We start from the raw sequence: 18,833 nt of genomic DNA, 5'->3' as shown, positions 1-18,833 counted from the left end.
TGGTAGTGCCAGGTGCTAGACCTTCTCTCAGAAGGCTCAGCATCTCATCGTCATTTGGTAATCAGACCTTCAACCTTGGTATCATCTGCAAACTTTATTATGAATTTCAAGCAATCAACATGTAGCAGTTGTGGGCTAAGCACATGGCCTGTGGAATGCAAGACTACATGAGGAAAAAATCTTTAGCTTGACCAGGCTCAGTGCTTCTAATGAACTATAATATAAATCATCTGATCTAATAAATAATTTCTTTTGGGTAAGATAATTTATTGTCTTGAATAATTAACTAGTACAAAGTCAAGTCTTTGTCTTGTCAAGTCTTTTGCGTTTTTTTGTTATCTCCTATGGCCCAAAAGGGGATCTTCTATATTAGGGGCAAAGGATCGTTTGCAATAATTTTTAACTTACATTTTTGACAGAATGTGTCAAACAAATTGTTTTGTACTCCTGTAACACCTGACATGTGTTATATGATTATGGTTTGGCACACAGTTTATTTGGCACACACTAATGCTGCTTTGGCTTTGTAGCAATTTTAATCTCTTCCGTAGCCATACTGGCTTACAATTTGAACAAAATAAAAAGGAGAAGATGATAGCTAGTGTTAACCGTCAAATGTTTCGGAATTTTCAAAATGGATATTAACAATAATATATGAATAACTTGAAATGAATTATACCATCTCGATGAACGGTTTCGATTTGCCTTTCCCTTTATAGCAGTGAGATATAAATATTCTCATACATCATGTGCATGAAGCAGGATGTAACATGTTTGCTTGGAACCAAACAGCATCAACAAGAATTTACACTACCAACCCCCAATGGAATGCAGTTTCTATTTTCAGTGCTGGCATCACTGGTAGAGCGAGAGAGAGAGAGAGAGAGAGAGAGAGAGAGAGAGAGAGAGAGAGAGAGAGAGAGAGAGAGAACAACAGTGAGAGAGAGAGTGAGAGAGAGAGAGCGAGCGCAAGAGCATGAGAGGGCGAGACAGCGAGAACAACAGTGAGAGTGAGAGAGAGAGAGTGATACAGCGAGAACAACAGTGAGAGAGAGAGCGAGAGAGAGAGAGAGAGAGAGAGAGCGATACAGCGAGAACGACAGTGAGAGAGAGAGATGGCGTGAGAGCGAGAGACAGATTGGATGAGGGTAAAATAGACCTTCACAAAAAATCAGTTCCTATATCTGTTGTTTGTACACAAAAAAAGTGTTTCTTTCTGTATCAGGAAATGCAGAACTAAATAGAGGAGTCTAAGCTAAACGTCATCATGCTAGGTGGAGTCTAAAACAAACAACCCCTTGAGTACATGTTCACACTTGCCAAGATCACATAATGACATATGATGCAGCACTCCTTATAAACACTCATAACAAACATAATCTAGAAGAGCACTGCAGATTCCGCACGCCAACGAAAAACCTGCGCTGTGTGTTTAAATATCGTCCTATGGTTGGATTATAAATCGTTACTCTTTCAAAATAATAAAGTCAGGCTGAACCAAGTAGGTTGAAAGGATGTTCCACTGATGACACTGGATATAAATATGTTAAAGCAGGTGTGGTTTAATAAATTGATATAAAAATATTGATATGAAAACATCCAAAATTGATTGAAAATACAAATGGCATATATTAGATGTATGTATTATATTATTAAGAGCTGCCAGTGTATAGCTGCAAAAGTTCACATAAGAGAAATAAAACAGACTTTAGTCATTACATAACATTCATTTCATCATTTCATTGTTATATTATATACGATCCATACTCTATAGCCTACTACAGTCTCTTTGCAGATTCTGAGACTAATCACAAATAATACTAAAATATATATACCAGTGCATATAAAAGTCATTCATGATATATGCATAATGATTCTGTTATGTTGTACCCAAAAAGTGAGGTATTGTATGATGTTGAGTAATCTTTCCGTCAAGGGTGTTCAGTCCTAAAGTACTGCAAGTGAAAGCATTACTGAAGACCACAGCTTTTCTTTTGTTCAATATATGATCAATTGATAATACTAGGAGGTCATTAGTATACAGTATTTGACCGAAAGCAAATGGCTCATGAAGCAAGTAATATTTCTCTCTCTCTCTCTCTCACTCACACACACACACACACACACACACACACACACACACACACACACACACACACACATGCGCGCGCATCACCTCTGTATACTGTACAGAAAAACATAGCGTAAGGTGAGCATTCAATACTTTTTAATAGATTCTACATAATGTTAATGGCCTGATGAAGATGTGCTGGATGTGTTGGAAACACTTGCACCATTTGAGGAAACAAAAACAAACACTTTGGTAATGTAGAGAAGTTAAGTCAATCAAAGTCGGTCAGTCAATGTAAAACGGATTGATTTTTTTTGTTGCCCTAGTTCACCATGTCCATTCAGAAAGTGTGGCTAAATTACCCCAGTAGCACTTTCTGTGTGTCAAGATTACCTTTAATATTTTTCTTTTCTTTTCGTTTCTTTTTAAACTTTTTCCTTAACACCTTTTCACTGGCGTTTTTATGTGACCGTTTCGGAAGATGTTTGCTGTCTGGCTTCGCTGGAGTCTGAGGAAGCCATGCGTCCAGTCTCTGAGCGAGCCTCTGCGACAACCAGAAAGACAGTCCTTTGGACAAAAGGCGGGACCAACAGCACCATTTACTCCTGTTTTGGACCCTGTGTCTTGGTCCATGTACGTTTACATCCATTTGATGTATCAGGTTGGAGAGATCTCTAGGAAGGCAGTATCTCTGAATGCCTCTGAGCTCCTTCGGAATACACCTTGTGTTGCTTAAGCCTCGGAAACACACAAGACCAAATCCTTGACCATGCCTCTCGCTCTGGAGTCCCGCCCACATGCTTATGAGGCTGGCGTTAAACACTGGTGCTGTGATAGAAGACTGGCTCTCTGTGCACTTTTGTCCTTGTTTATCGCTCTGTTCTTCTAGCAGCACTTTGTCCATCTGTCCCGCCTTGTCTGCTTTTCCTCCACTAGCTCTCTCTCTCCATTGGAGGAAAGTCTGCTGGGCTTTAGGGCTCCAGGCTATGAGCACCATCCCACCTACACTGTGTACCTGCTGGCATTGGCCGTAGAGCCAGGGGGCAGGACCTAGTTGGGCCAGAGAGGTCTGAGTGCTGCATTGGGCCCACTGAGCTAGGCGCACGTCCATGTGAAGCTCCTCCTGCAGGCCGTAGGCTAAAGCGCACACAGCCGAAATGTGACTTGTTTCGTCCGAGGAGCAGACCAGCAAAACGGGTTTTCTTTCAGCAGAGCACCATGCTAAAAGACGGAGATAGAAATAAACGACTTTTTAAAGAACATCAGTTCATAACAATCCTGCTAGCATGAAATGCCTCATGCTCTATTCACTTCTCTGCAGCCTTTTAACTCTGCCACTGACCTGATGTCTGCTGTTTGATCAGGTTGTAGGTGACGATGCCCACTGTTGTTATGGCAACCAGGAGGCCCAGTGATGCAGCAACAATAAGACCCCATCTCCTGTGAGTATCTGAGAAAGGAATACGGTAAGCACGACTCTGTAATTTATGTATATACATTTGCAATTTGTAAGAAAACAACACTTACAATCAGGACATATGATTCTCCTTCCACGGAGAGCAGGCTCAGTCCGCCACACCTACAGAGAGAAAAATTCATTCATTATACTGGTTAACAGAAGAAATTTCACTCATCACACATACACACACACACACACACACACACACACACACACACACACACACACACACATACACAAAAAGAGAAAAACCATCATCACACCTGTACACACATTCCTAGGGTGAAAAAGGGAAGAGGCACAGTCATCTCCACGTCTCTTAATCCTTCCTGTAAATAACGGTCATATCAATTAATTAACTGACTGTACAACAATGAGAAATATTTATTTGGCATTGTAACAGTAGATGAGGAAAACAATACAACAGATGCAGTGATATTGGCAGCATAACGCCAAACTGGAGCTTTTTTTAAATACGGTTTTATCTAAGCTTTGGTCAAAGATAAGCAAATAAGACAACAAGGATTAGAAACCCACCATCTGAACAGTGTGCACATTTTCTTTCAAGACACAAGTTTCTCCTTCTTCCACACAGAGCTGGGCAGCAAAGGTCGCTGGGATACTGGAGGACAGACGTACGGACAGACGCTGAAATCCAGGAACTACAGTAACATCCCATTCTGATAAATCACCTGAAGGAGAAGAGAGAGAGAGAGATGAAGGAAAATTTGTGATTGGTGCAGCTGTATAACAAATTGTCATTAAGAAATTTAGTGAGTTTTAAAGTGACTTGTAGACTTTACCTGAGCTGAAGGGGCAGAAGACATGATGGCTACCGTTTAGAAAAAACTAAAAACCACAAATGATAAAAAGGCAGACTTTCATTCACCCGAACGGACAGAACGTCAAGTATTCAAATGTTCACACAGTCAAAATGTCTACCAAAAATACGGCACCACTACAACGATACCGCTTACCTTCAGACACATGTGGGGATGCTTGTCTACATCAGACACATTGTATTTCTACAAGGAAAAAAAAAACACTTTTGTCTAAGTAACAGCGATGGGGATTACAAATAAACAAAATAATAAAAGCAGGTGTGAGCAAAAAAAGACAAGTAACAGAAACAACCAATGACAATGAAGAGGTGATGACAAGACATCACCCAAACAGATCACACAAGACAATGAAATCAAAAGCCAAACAAATATCAAGGGTTTTGTGATGGTGTGACGCCAGTACTACCATAAAACCTTTTTTTTTTCTATAACAGTGCATTCCAAATGATTTGCTTTTTCTTTATAGGCCACAGCGGTTTGCTAATGATTCATAAAAATTATTTTCAGGATATTAACGTATAACCGCTTATAGTTACATTTAATGCTGTGGAACGTATGAAAGGTTCCTGTTATCACTTATGTTACTATAACAGAACAAGATACAACCTCCACATTCCTGAAGACTTTCCTGTGGCCGTGAACTTACTTCCTGTTACGCGGCACTGACGCCGAAGACGTTCAATAAAACGTTCGATTTTTGTGGGTTTTTTGTTTTTCTAAGATTAAATAACACCACAACCTACTTATTAATATAAGGTTACTATAGAAAGAAATATTTATTAGAATGGGGCGAATTATTTTGTTAAAAATAATTATTTTGTTAAAAATTAAACTGTTTTGTATTGATCAATCAAATTTGACATTTCAACATTGTTGTGGTTAAATAAAAAAAAAAATCCATAGTAAATTATCTGAAAAACAGGAAAAGTTCAAACAGAATTTGTGGAAAATTGAAAGACTTGAACCCTGTACATATTTTACACAGCACCCTACATGAATGCAGTATTTATTGAGCACTCACCAGGTTGCTCATGAGCAGGCTGGAGTTTTGCACAGAAACACACTGCGAGTGGTTTCTAATATGTTGCCAGCAGAGAGAGACATCAGGTTTGAACTGGATTAAGGGGCATTTGTGCTCCCACTTTAGAACTGAGCTACCAAACAGCTTCAGTGAGCTGCTGGACAACACTTCTCCACCTCCTGTAGTAATAATATACGCTCCAATGATATAACATACATACATACATACACTTTATACACTACATGATTGTGTGTTCATACTTAAACAAATCATTTCCACTTACCTGGCAATATTTTGTCATTTAGTGGACAGACGGTGGGTCTACTGGTATCGACTCCAGGGTAATACACCTTTGAGCAGGAAAATATTGTTTTATTATTCTGATTGGTTAAAAGGGTATGACTAGATTTTTGTTGTTATGTAACGTTCACACAATCGGAGATCATTAGTTTTCGGTTAGAGCTGCTGACTTCCAGTAACATGAGTGACAGTGACCGTGGATGACTAGAGGTGGGCTTTACATAAATATGGCGCGAATGGTGCATTGAGAGTGAAAATGTGATACGCGATCAGAGACAAAGAGCACACGCTGCTTCTCCTTCATCTCGTATACATATGATATGATGCAGATTGATATGATTCTAAATTTTATAAACAAACACTAATTATCCACCAAGAATGTTTCATTTAAGAATGCAAGAATGCTAGTTGCTCCACCCACTGATGGATGCTATTGCTATGAAAAAGCAGTACTGGCAACTAAATAGTACAGGGACTGGTGACTTACAATGACAAATATACTGCATGTGTAAAATAATGTGGTTTTTAAAAGTCAGTACCTTACCTGCACGCATAAACAGGGCACCAAGTAAGGAAGCTTTAACGTGACTGTGCGATTAAGCGTAGAATTGATCTGAAACACAAAATTCTCTGTAAGCTATTTTTTTTTAAACATATACAACTTGGTATAAAGTACATTTTTTTCCTAATTGGTAGATTTATGAACCAAGCAGTCTCACCATTTGGGAAGTGATATTTGTACACACTACGTTCATTCTGCGGCATAACTTCATGTGCACAAATTTGCCCTCCTCCACGTCAACGATAAAGTGCTTTGAGAGGATATCCGGTGTTACTTTATATGCGGGCACTCCAGAATCTGGTGGCAAGACTGACAAGTGACAGTGACTGGAAAGATATCAAGGCAAACGAGATTCAAAGTGAACGAGGGGGAGAGAGATAGAAGAAAAAGTAGATCTGAGGTACCTTCCACAGTGTACGAGTCGTTAATGAGTGTTTGGTTTAAGTCATACACAGCCACGTGGACTGTACTGCCTCTACTAGCCATAAAACAGTCATACTGCAACTCCCACTAGAGGGCGAGAAAGTATCACCGTAAGTGCGACAACTTCAAGCATTATACAGTGGTACCCCGCTTATCTTCCGGCTAGGTCATCGACCTTTTCGCTTACCGAACATTTTCGACCGAAATTCAGTGTATTCAACCGATAGATATGGCAAAGTTTTTAATTTATACTTTTTACTGTATTATATACAATATTATTTATGTACCTGTATTATTTTATGTATTATTTAGTATTAATACTGCTAAAAACAGGGCAAAAATGGTTAATTATTGAGTATCGGTGGAGGTCGATAACGGATTAATTGGGTATCCATTATTTCTTCTGGGATAATTACATTCGCTCTTCGACCTTTTCGCATTTCGACCGGTTTTAAAGAACGGATTAAGGTCGATAAGTGGGGTACCACTGTAACAACAAAATATTTTCCTTAATATTCACAGGTCACATTCTCAAATATTACACTGAGACTTGTGTATTTCTGTGGTTCTGTGCATGTGACTGTGTAATAATACGTATACTGGACAAAATTTCTATTCATTCAAATGCTACTGTGAAACTGCAAAACCTGCAGCTAATATGAACAGAAGTGTACAAGAGTCCACACCGTCATCCTGTGAAGAGGAAAAACATTACAAGTAATCGTACCACACGTTCTCTCCGGATATCTAGATGTTTGTTGATGGACGAGCGTTTTCGGATTTTAACTCTTGTACTTTGGTCATCAAACATCAGTTTCCACTACAGCAGGAAACAAACAAATAAAAGTATAGGACATGATTATTAGTGATAAAAAAAAAATACAACTGCCTTAAACAATACATTATTAATTTTACTGATGTTATATTAAAAAAGATATACTTAAAAAAATTCACTAAGAGAAACAGCCTCATTTCCTCCAGTCCTATCATTAGTTGTTTGCCTTATTGTTTTCTCCGGTTCTATGTGAAAACCTTTATTAGTTGTTGTATTGTTGTTTACTACTTGTGTCTTACTACACTCACTCACTAACTCACTCATTTTCTACCGCTTTATCCGAACTACCCCGAACTACTCGGGTCACGGGGAGCCTGTGCCTATCTCAGGCGTCATCGGGCATCAAGGCAGGATACACCCTGGACGGAGTGCCAACCCATCGCAGGGCACACACACACTCTCATTCACTCACGCAATCACACACTATGGACAATTTTCCAGAGATGCCAATCAACCTACCATGCATGTCTTTGGACCGGGGGAGGAAACCGGAGTACCCGGAGGAAACCCCCGAAGCACGGGGAGAACATGCAAACTCCACACACACAAGGCGGAGGCGGGAATCGAACCCCGACCCTGGAGGTGTGTCTTACTACAAAATCTGTTTATTCTGTCTGTGTTTTCTGACTCCACTAGATAATATCTACTAAGTTGAACAGTAAGATTTTTAACTGAAACCTGAAACAAAATTATATAAAATATTCATAATCAAACTGCTTAAACACTTATTTAGACAGTGTATTAATATTAAACATAGTCCTAAATTATGAATCTGGAATAAAAAACATATAATATAAAGGTAATAGAGACTTGGAGTCATAAGAAAAATCATAATGACCATTCAAAGTCATTTGCCAAGAACGTTTAGGAACTCTAGTGTCAAGCTCTGAATTAAATACATAAATTTTACAATTATGGAAAACTTCCCCATATAAAAAATTGTAATTTTTTTTTTCTTCTGGTTATTATTGGGCTTATATATACCTGTAATTTTAATTACAGTCAGTACCACAGTCAGAGTTGTGATGTCCAATCAGATTAGGCTATACAACTTTATTTTATACAACCAGACCTATTTCAGTCAATAATGTTATAAACTAATAATAAACAAATTAAATCTCTTCTTTTAAAAGGTTTATAAATAAGGGGACTAATTAATAATTGTTTTAAACAATGCATCGACCTTTGATCGTGCTAAAGACTTACCGAAATAGTGTTGTTGTCATGACGACCTCTCTGGATCAAAAGATTGCGGAAATTTCTTACACCTAATTCATAGAACTCGATCCGTAGGGTTTTATTGGCTGCTGTTAGAAAAATAAAAAATAAAAAAAATAAAAAGAGATGACATGAATAGATGGCAAGAGATAAACAGATGAAGTAATGGCTGTGATACAAGCACAATCATTGTCATCATTATCAGTTGTATGCTGATCCGCATGCAAACTCATGCCCATTATTGTGTTTACTTACACAGGGGCTTTATGTACAGACGCAGTCTCACGCACGCATCGTAACCCTTGGACTTAACCGTTGAGAGGTTTATCCACGGCGTGATCTGCTTCTTGTCTGTGAAAACATTTGAAAAGCATGCAAAAAAACTTGCAAAGAGAGCTAAAAGGTACAGATTGGAATAAAAAAAAAAAACGCTATAGAAAATCCAATTCAACTTACCAGCATTGGACCATTTCTAAAAAGGGAGGAAGAAGACAAAAGGTTTTAGGTTTTACTCTTTGGGCTTAATTCCTCCATACCCAAACTACCCTTAAACATGGTTTTACTTCTTCAGTCATTTTAAAAAGGTATTGCTTTTCTAAAATGAAGTGACAAATACAATTGGAGAAAAGTGACATGTATGTGGATAAATTTCTGCTAGAAACTCTATGCTAATTATGCTAATCTTAAAAAGTATGTGACTATTCAAATTCAAACCAATAACATAAAGATATTGTTTTTTTAATGAATATATTAAACTCTAAACTACTACTACTAGAACTATTAAATCTTAAAACCTATAAGTACTACAAATGATTCAGAAGCTACAGCTAATCTATCGTAAATCTAGCATGAAACTAACTAATCTAATCTACATAACTATGTAGTTAAGAAGAAATAGAAGCTTGGACCTGACGAAAAATAAGAGGACCTGGTAGTTTGAAGGGTTAACGAAGTGCTAGGAAAATAATTAGATGTAATATAGCAAGCTGCTAAGGAACAGGATATCTAGGTAAACAGCTTTAGTAGTAATATAATATGCAATAACATTTATGGTGGAAAACAATATTCAGTGAACTTGATAATAAAGGAGCCGGCTTTAATCATGATGTGGATACAAGCATAGTTCAACATCTGGTCAGAAATACAGGGAAGCCAGCTGACGTTCAGATGTGTGTGTGCTAAAGTAATTCATTTCCAGAACACACCTGGCCTCCAAGGTTGGTTATAAAAAATTAACAAAACAACGTGTAAAATAGCTTCCTATATCAGCAGCTAGCAATGAAGTTAACAATTAGTTAATGTTCCCAAGGAGTACACATGAGTTAAGTCAGGAAATAACGGGGAATTAAACAGAATCAGCAAGACTCAGGAACGCAAGACTCCTCATGGATAGGATAGGAGCCAAGCAAAGCAAACTGGCCTTGGCATCTGTTTGACAATAACAGAAACACTAGCCACACTTTAGCATCTGTAAGCTCAATAAATGTGGAAGATACTGCACTGTGTTTCACATGTTGTGGAAGAATTGGCCTATTGGCTTTCACCTTTCCCACTTGGATATTGCATGTGGCCACCGTTCCCAGTTAGAAAATGGGGACAAAATCCCAAGCCCCAATCCACCCTAAATCCACCGACCCTCCCACCCACAAAAAAGATGTGTTCATTATAGTAAACGTGTGGGTATGTGGTAGCTTAGTGGTTAACCAATTGGTTTTGGTTGGTCGGTTTACCAGTCGTAAGGTTGCGAGTTCGAGTCACAGGTCTGCCAAAGTGCCACTGCTGGGTACCCAGATCAAGACCCTTAACCCCCAATTGCCCGCTCTGGATAAGGTCATCTGCGCAAGGTCATAAATGTAGTTTTTGTCATATGTTCATTTAAGTAGGTTTTAAGAAATGAGGGTCTAATATCATGATTTTAAATTGAAAAGAAAAATTGTATGCGAATGTAACACTGGATCTCAGAACATCTTAGTTCAACCCGTAACATATATATACACTGTGTATGTCCCTGCTATTATGATGACTGTATCAAGCTGTAATGTAGTGAAGAGCTATGAAACGGAAGTGACCAAATTTGCATAGAAACATTATGAAGAGGGATGTTTCTTGTGATACCTAACCTAATTCATCTCGCTGCACAATTCAAATGTGACACACTTAAACATGTGCACATCAAATAAGTGTGTGTGCAGTGCAGCACAGAGACATTTTTCACAATGACATACAATTAGATTTCACACCGATATCTCAGTGGCAGAAACTACGATCCGGTTAACCAAACGTGTTTCCTATATTCTGAGTTTAGGATGGTACAGTACTGTAGTTTAGTTACATTAGGCTTTGTCATTTGAAGCCCAACAGTCTAAATCCACCATCATGGCCTGATTAAATTATGAACTGATTAATAGCTTAACCTGTGTAGCTATTAATAAAAATCCAAGTGTTTTTGTCAAGTTTGTTTTCAGCCCAGTCCTGTATTGAATTTCGGTTTCAGCCAATTTTCAGTTTCAGCCGAGACTTTTTTATTTTGGTGTGACACAGATTTACTAACTTGCATTACATGCTTTTTATTAGAAAATGTTTGTAGCAAATAGTGGATGAAGTACAACACAATTATTATCTTTTCCTCCACCATATATTATTTATAATCCTTTCTATACTATATAATTACATCTTTTATTCATTTTATTTGACTCCCTTATTTTAATATTAGAGTACTGTCAAATATAGTTCATTCAGTTTGATTTCTTTAAATCTATTGTACTTTATCTTCATTTTTGTTTCGAAATTGTATTGTAATTACATAATTGTTAAAGAATTGTTTTTATCATAGAATTTTATTAATGACTTTTTTCATGTTTATTTTGTTATTAAATAATATTCAGGTGGAAAATTTGTGTTTGCCCAATTACACAATCAAGAAAGAATGTTGTCTTAGTTTTGAAGTGATGCTACAAACCTATCGTTGAGAACACGTAAAGGACGTCAACAGCAGGACCTCCTCTCTATCTTTCCAGTAAAACTCTGCCTACAAACTAATGTGGCTGAATGACACCAAATTACAAAGCAGTTCTGGTAAATTGAGATGTCTCCGCTCGTAATAATATGGGGTGAACTTTTATTCATATATAGATGACAAGAAGTCATACAGTGACCTAAAGCAGGTCACGATGTGAAAGGGACAAACCTTATAACCTTGCACAAATTTAATTACGGGGCCAGAAGCTTACTGTAGTAACAAATTATGCAAGCAAATAAAAAGTCCCAACAGTGACATATAAGCGATACTGAATTTAAAATTTAACATCTATTAAGCTGAAAACTGTAATTACGTGTTTCCAATTAAGTTCAGTGAAATGTAAAGTAGTTTTAGTGGTCAAATATTACTTATTTTTAATATTTACAAAATAGAAGAATCGAATAGCATTCGATTCGATTTTTTCAGTGTTCACAAATTCTGATTCGCTCATTTTCAGATTAAATTTAAGGTCATTTCTTTAAACCATTATTAAAACTTTGCAAACTCTAACTCAATGTTTTTTGGCTTCCATTTCTCAAGCCGCACGCTGCAAGGTTCTGTTGCAAAGTAATGCAAAACATCATTGCACAAATGGCTGCATGCTTTATGATTCGTAATCTGGGTTGTCTCGCTCAGCATGTTTCCAGCATAAAATGTGTCAGTGGATCAGATTGGAAAATTTTTTAACTCTAAATTCATACTGGTACGACGTTTTAGCAGTCAGCAGTCAAGAGTCAACATATATATATTAAGTGACACTACTGAAATAAATGTGACATTATACATTAATCCGCATTGCATCGTTCATGTTAACTGGATAATTTAAGATTTTTCAAGATCTGAAAGTAAAAAGCTGGTTAGAAAGAAATGTTACAAATTTAAGAAACAGGCTACAGCATACACACTTTATCAAATGATCAAAAATATTAGAACAAGCAACTAACAGGTGTTATATGCTGCCCATATGTTCCCTGTTAGATTGATTGTTAAAACCCGTAATACCTTTGTAAGTGTCTGCTCTAGGTTTGAGCCCCGAGTGTCATCTGTAAAAACTGCATTTTGTTAATAAAAAAGTCTAACACAAAAGTCAAAGAGCTGCCTATGGAAGAAAAGCAAGTCATTATGAAGGTGAGAAACTATTCACAAACTAACAACCTGACACCAAAAACGTCTACTACAATTAGTGTCATCACCATCAACCTCCGCAAGGCAGGGGTGAACATATGATAATTCACTACTCAAAGAAGACTTTGGGAGAATAAGTAAAGGCCATATCACAGGATTAAAACCACTCACGCAATAATTTAGAGGACCTTCATTATGCAGCAAGAAAACAACCCAAACCACAATGCCGACACAACTAAGGACTTCATCAGGGGAAGGATTTAGACTGGTCAGGACAATCACCAGAGCTTTTAACTGCCCAGAATTGATCAACATTTCACCTCCTGTAGACTAGACAGCAGGGAAAGCCCCCTACCTCAAAACAAGCAATAAGTGAAAGAAGCTGTGGTACAAATCTGGAAAACTCATAAAAAACAAGAACAACAGTTTGCTGATGCTAACGGGTCGCTGGCTTGATGTAGTCATTGCGAGCGAGAGATACGCAACCACATATTTAGTGCTATTTACTATACTACAGTTTTACTATTTATTTTAAATACTATCTGCTAATACTCACTTGTTTAACACCTTTAGAATATGGAAGTGCAAATATTAGGAAATAAAAGCTAGAATTTTCGCATATTCGATTCAATTCAATTTATTTGTATAGTGCTTTTAACAATTCCCAATGTCTCAAACCAGCTTTACAGAAGTATGAAAACAAGAGAGAGAAAAAAAATAAATATATATAAAAGAAGAAGAAAGAATAAAAATTAATATATACAAATAAAGTTTCAAATTAATAATAAAAAAAAAAGATTAACTTAAAATTTAAAATATTATATATCTATCCCTATCCCTAATGAGCGAGCCAGAGGCAACGGCGGCAAGGAAAAACTCCAAGAGAGGACATGAGGAAGAAACCTTGAGAGGAACCAGGCTCAGAAGTGAACCTCATCCTCTTTCATATTCATCTTTTGTCTTCAGATTTTAGCCGACACGAGTCATTGAACCCGAACGCTCTTGGAACCCGTGGCACGATTTGCATTTGGTGATAGAATTTTACAGATTTCTGAAGATTTAACAGCAGCAGAACATAATAGGCTTTCTTTGCCTGACTCATTCTCTGTCACAACATATAATCAGACTGAGAGAACATGGGAGGGGGAATTTATAAATGTTCTAAAACTCCTTCTGTATTTTCCGCTCCATCACTAAGTTCTCACCCCTCGCTTCAACACAGCGGCTGCTAGAATTTACATATTTACTTTTCCTGTGCAGTAAATTATACTAATCTGCTTCTGCTAATCTGCATTATTAATTGATCTGAAGTTTTCTGTAATCATTCCAGATGTTTTTAAACCCAGTAGTGTCTTTTGTCTTGTTGAACCGAGGATGAAAACACCTCCATATCAGAAATCACACACATTTCACCATGTCATGCTGTGAGTAATGTAATGCGGTCACACATCATTCACATCTATTTGTTGTTGTTGTTGTTGTTGTTTTTTAGTGATAAACAATAATTTCTGTATTTATTTTCAGAAATAAAGTTTCACATGAATCATCACATATTATTCACAAGGTGTCAGGTGGAGGAGGAAAAAAAATAACTGAAGGTTTTGAAACGCACTTTCACGCGTTTATCTCCTCGAATTACATATCACACGAACGCACGTGTGATTTCTCACGTGTTTTGGGGCTCACGTGTCTTTTTTTAATGTTAAAAAAACTTTACACAAAACAGAAATAAAAAAATTCCTTACCTCTTTGACCACCACTACATTCTCGACAGACGACGTGAAAAAGAACAAGTGGAGAGCGACGACTGCACACGTGAACACGCCTTGTGCGCGCATTGGACCTGTTATCGGTGTTTTCACCACGTACTGTCCAATATCACGTGTCGACTGGCGAGCAAACAGAACAAACTAAACAGTAAGCTGTATAGGCGACTTCCTTCATGTCGCTCCACTAAGCGACTACAGTAAGGCTGAAGATGTGTTTAGAAGTGGTTTAACCGTGTAGACGCGAAGCCCCGCCCACGCAATTCCCCACACCACCAATGAGACGCGTGGAAAAAAACCCCCAAACAAACAATAATACTGTATACAATAAAACAGAACAAACGTGTAAGAGCAACAAAATTGAAGTCTGTATAATATTTTATGCCCTGATAAGTGAAAGTCAAAACTTAATGTTAATAAAGTCTTCAAAACTTAATTCATGTTATAACATCAGACAAAATCTTTTTTTTTTTTTTTTACTTTTTTTTTTTAAATTATTATTATTTTTTAAATATCTCGTTTTCTTTTTAGTTATAAGCATTATGAATAATATGTTTGATTTATTTATACTGTATATACATAAGATATAAATAAACAAATAAAAATGTAATAAATCAAATTAAATAAAAATAAATAAATAAATACATTTGCTTAAAAAAGAATATTAATAACTTATGGATGAATCATATGGATTTGGGTTTGGATACCATCATAATTTTGTAATTACATATTGCCGGTATTTATCTTAAGCATATCATGAACTGATTATGATGCCTACTGCATGCTAGTCAGCTTGTTCTTAGCCAATATGCTTCTATCAGCCTGTCACACATTTCCTTATAGAAGTTGTACAGTACTGACAATTGTTTTCCTTCCTCCTACCTACAGTATTACCACTTCAGCTATTCTGTTAGAATTAAAAACCATGAGGCTTTTGGGGGTAAAGGAGAATCTCTGATCACTGATCAGTATATGTATCTTTAAATTAGATACTCAAACATTTGATGTTACCCTTCATTCACTGTGCGGTTGCTGCTGGTTTCCTTGTTAATGATTATGTTTCAGCAGTTAATATAAGCTCAGATATAACTTGGTGTTAAAGTTTAAAACAGCGTACAGACCATAATATTCGTGTTACTCAGAATTTGATTCCTGTGACGGGTCGTGATCTTTCCAAAATTATTAGTATATTCATCAAAGACAAACGAGCAGAGCTACCAAACATATTTTCATGTGTTTCTAAAGTCATTCTGAAACCCGTGACTGGAAACACACCCACCTGCATAGGCACCAACACATGCATGAAATTACATACATGTTTCGGAATGTATACACTCCAAGCAACAAGCATAACATGGGTAAAGAATGCTTGTTGGATTCACAGAACCCTGTTACATGTGGAAGATAAAGAAATGTGACTTCAGGATCCTGCACACACAAATGTAAAAACTAATGTTCTTTCATGGTATTTTCTTAAAGTCACTGAAGTAATTAATTGTCTCATAAGCTGTGGCTGCTGAAATGTACCGCAAAAATAGTCACAAAACTCTCACTGGATGATTGAATCTGTCTCTCCCCTGGTGGTTCAGCAACAGGATCTTGTAATCTCACTGCTGGAACCAACTCAGGAACCGACAGAGCCACTGAGGGGTTAACTCTCAGTGAAGGTCCCAAGCTTGAATAAGATGGCAAGGTTGCATCAGTAAAGGCATCTGGTGTAAAATCTGAGCCAAAATCATACACATTACGTTAGCCGTATGATCTGCTGTGGTAACCCTTAACAACGACCACAAATAGTAAAGGGCTATGTCGAGTGACAATCAATGATACAGATTTAGACCTGGGCAAAGGTAGAGGGTGAGTAACCCAAGCATTTTCACTTGTTAGTCTTGTGTGAGTTGATCTGTAACAGCAGTTCAAACTGAGCCTAAGCCACAGAAGTGTTTCTGAAAATGTGCATTTTTAGAAGCTAAATAAATGTCACTGATTCTCAGACACATTTTCTTACTGACTTAACTCTGCTCCCAAGCACTAATTCATGCCATACCAAATATCCCTTGTGCTATTTAACTTAATGTTTGTTGTCAGTCATGATTTATTAGATTTAGTATTGTTCACTATACGTACAGTATAGTGGCAACTACTGTAGTAAGGTCTGAAGGTTTTTTCTTCTTCTTTAATTTACAGCATTGTCCTGATAATCTAGCAGCAAAATGGAGTCTTCTATGTGGAAAAACTTGCACTTCTAGATCCAGTCAACAGCTGAAGACTAAACTTTAGGTTTGCGTTAATGCAATATTATGTTTCTGATGAGTCGCTAAGGTTCCAGATGTTAATTTCTTGTTGATAGATATGCATCACACGTCTTATATACTGTAGTTACGATACATATCTTTGAGTATATGTGAGAATGTATATCTATGTGAGTGTTTATGAGACCTGTGAGAGGTTTGTAAAATAGTTAAATGCTAGTTAAATTCTGCTTGTACATTAACTTCAGAGATGATTTGCAGAGCAGCTTATGGAAGGAAAACATATCAGACTTTAGAACTGAGTTTTAAGTTTCAGGGTTCAGCATTATGGTATATGAGGTGAGAAGAGCATCACATCATGCAAATTATATCCTAGTTTCAACCCTGTCTACATGGTGCCACATAGTTATTAGCCATGTATTAGTATATAACCTGAATTTAGATTGTACAGGCAGTTCGGTCGGTGGTATTTAGTTATATGATGTCATACAGATAATTTAATCAAAACAAAGTGCATAACTAAAACAAGTCGAAAAAACAGAGTCAAAGGTCATGTTTATTATAATGTGAAATCTCAACAAAGGTTAAATTGTTTTATGCAACCAATAAGTTTTCACACCTACCAGTTCTTTTTGCTTGTTCGTTCAGAACATAGCATGTTTGTCAAACTTTGCAAATTTAAGGACATCAAAGTTTGTAACCAGAGCAAACGAGAGCAAAACAAGATCGCTGATCTTATCGCACAACGTGGGGCTTTGAACGTTTTCACCACTGTCCCACAGTGATGCTGTTATTTCTTCAGTGGTGTTCTATACTCTTCCATACCTAGAAAAATCTTTTTTTTACATACTGCTTCAATGAATAAGGGAAATGTATAGGTTAACAGTATGCAACAATATAACAATATTATTAGATCGTATCTGGTGTCATTTTGAAGTGTCTTTGGATAAAAGAATGTAGATTATTTCACATCAGACACTAATAAGAAGAATGTCATAAAGACATTGGTTTTCTTTTCTTCTTCTTTTTCTTCTTCTTCTGAAAGAAAAAGTCTTTTGAAAATGTCAGTCGGTTAAAGATTAACAGTAACGAGAATAAATATATTTCAGACCCACCTTCTTAAATACACACAGGAAAAATGTAGGTTGAAATGCCGTTGCAGGAACTAATAGATGTAGAAACATTCTGCAGTTTAGGTGGATTTCATTTGCTGAAGTTTAACAGTGTTATATGATGTAGTTAGAGTTCTATTGTACACTGTAGACCATGATAGCTCCATTAAGTTTTGTGAACTTCTTTTTAACTCCAGTTGCTATTCACGTTTTGGATATTGAACTGAAGTTTATAAGTTCTCAAAAGTGAAACTTGATGTCTAGACCACTTAAAACAAAGATTATCCTCAATGCAGCAGGAGAGCTTTCATTTCTTAGTGTAACCATCTGGAAATCTTTTACGGTGTGCATTTTGGCAGATGCAGTTTTTCAACCTTATGAGACATTTATCTAATTTATACTGAGCAGTTAAGTGCCTTAAGGATTTCATCTCACAACCTTCTGATCAGTAGCCCAATGCCATCAGCACTGAGCTAAAACTCCGTCTTTAATCTATTTATGTAGTTTGTCACATTCACCGTATATATTACATTGTGGTCCTGGAAGCATTGCCTCTCATCCCACATCATACACGTTTCTGGAAGGTATGAGAACAGAAGTTAATCAGGATATGAACTGGACACTTTGGAAATGTTGGTAGAAAGGCAGATGGTGGACACTAGCAAACACCCCCTCTATGCCATACTTGCCAAACAGTCCTGGAGCTGATTGTCCAGTAGACTATGGCAGTTTCACTGTAACAGAAAGGTACAGGAAGTCACTCTCTTACTTCTACACAAGCACAATACTACACTGCATTTTTACTAGGGTCACATAAGAATTTTAACC

The 18,833-nt window shown here is 37.0% G+C and overlaps 1 protein-coding gene across 3 annotated transcripts; it reads right to left on the bottom strand.

Annotated features, from left to right (window-relative positions):
• Positions 1–1,542: 1,542 nt before the first annotated feature.
• Positions 1,543–14,874, bottom strand: LOC113656249 (interleukin-17 receptor E). 3 transcript variants are annotated; one of them, XM_027167413.2, is made up of 17 exons: positions 14,621–14,874; positions 9,188–9,203; positions 8,987–9,082; positions 8,720–8,820; positions 7,406–7,498; positions 6,660–6,765; positions 6,413–6,552; positions 6,238–6,306; positions 5,677–5,743; positions 5,394–5,572; positions 4,508–4,555; positions 4,334–4,379; positions 4,068–4,222; positions 3,794–3,859; positions 3,599–3,650; positions 3,414–3,521; positions 1,543–3,292 (listed from the first exon to the last, which is right to left on the bottom strand). In XM_027167413.2, exons 1-17 carry the CDS (start codon positions 14,711–14,713, stop codon positions 2,430–2,432), a joined length of 2,298 nt encoding a protein of 765 aa, XP_027023214.2. In that variant the 5' UTR covers positions 14,714–14,874; the 3' UTR covers positions 1,543–2,429. The 3 variants fall into 3 exon arrangements, with proteins under 3 accessions (XP_027023214.2, XP_027023212.2, XP_027023211.2); XM_027167411.2 differs by having other exon boundaries at positions 6,413–6,564; positions 8,720–8,817; positions 14,621–14,873; XM_027167410.2 differs by having other exon boundaries at positions 6,413–6,564; positions 14,621–14,872.
• Positions 14,875–18,833: the final 3,959 nt, after the last annotated feature.

The sequence above is a fragment of the Tachysurus fulvidraco genome, chromosome 14 (genome assembly GCF_022655615.1).
Source record: "Tachysurus fulvidraco isolate hzauxx_2018 chromosome 14, HZAU_PFXX_2.0, whole genome shotgun sequence".
In the NCBI taxonomy this organism is placed as follows: Eukaryota; Metazoa; Chordata; class Actinopteri; order Siluriformes; family Bagridae; genus Tachysurus; species Tachysurus fulvidraco.
The sequence above is the reverse complement of the archived record's forward strand: the minus strand, read 5'-3'. Positions and strand labels throughout refer to the sequence as shown.

Coding starts and splice junctions, on each gene's coding strand:
- LOC113656249 (XM_027167410.2), bottom strand. CDS start 14,713: ATGCGCGCACAAGGCGTGTTCACGTGTGCAGTCGTCGCTCTCCACTTG. Junction 3,860..4,067: donor ATGTGCACACTGTTCAGATG/GTGGGTTTCTAA, acceptor CGTTATTTACAG/GAAGGATTAAGAGACGTGGA. Junction 3,522..3,598: donor GAGAATCATATGTCCTGATT/GTAAGTGTTGTT, acceptor TTCCTTTCTCAG/ATACTCACAGGAGATGGGGT.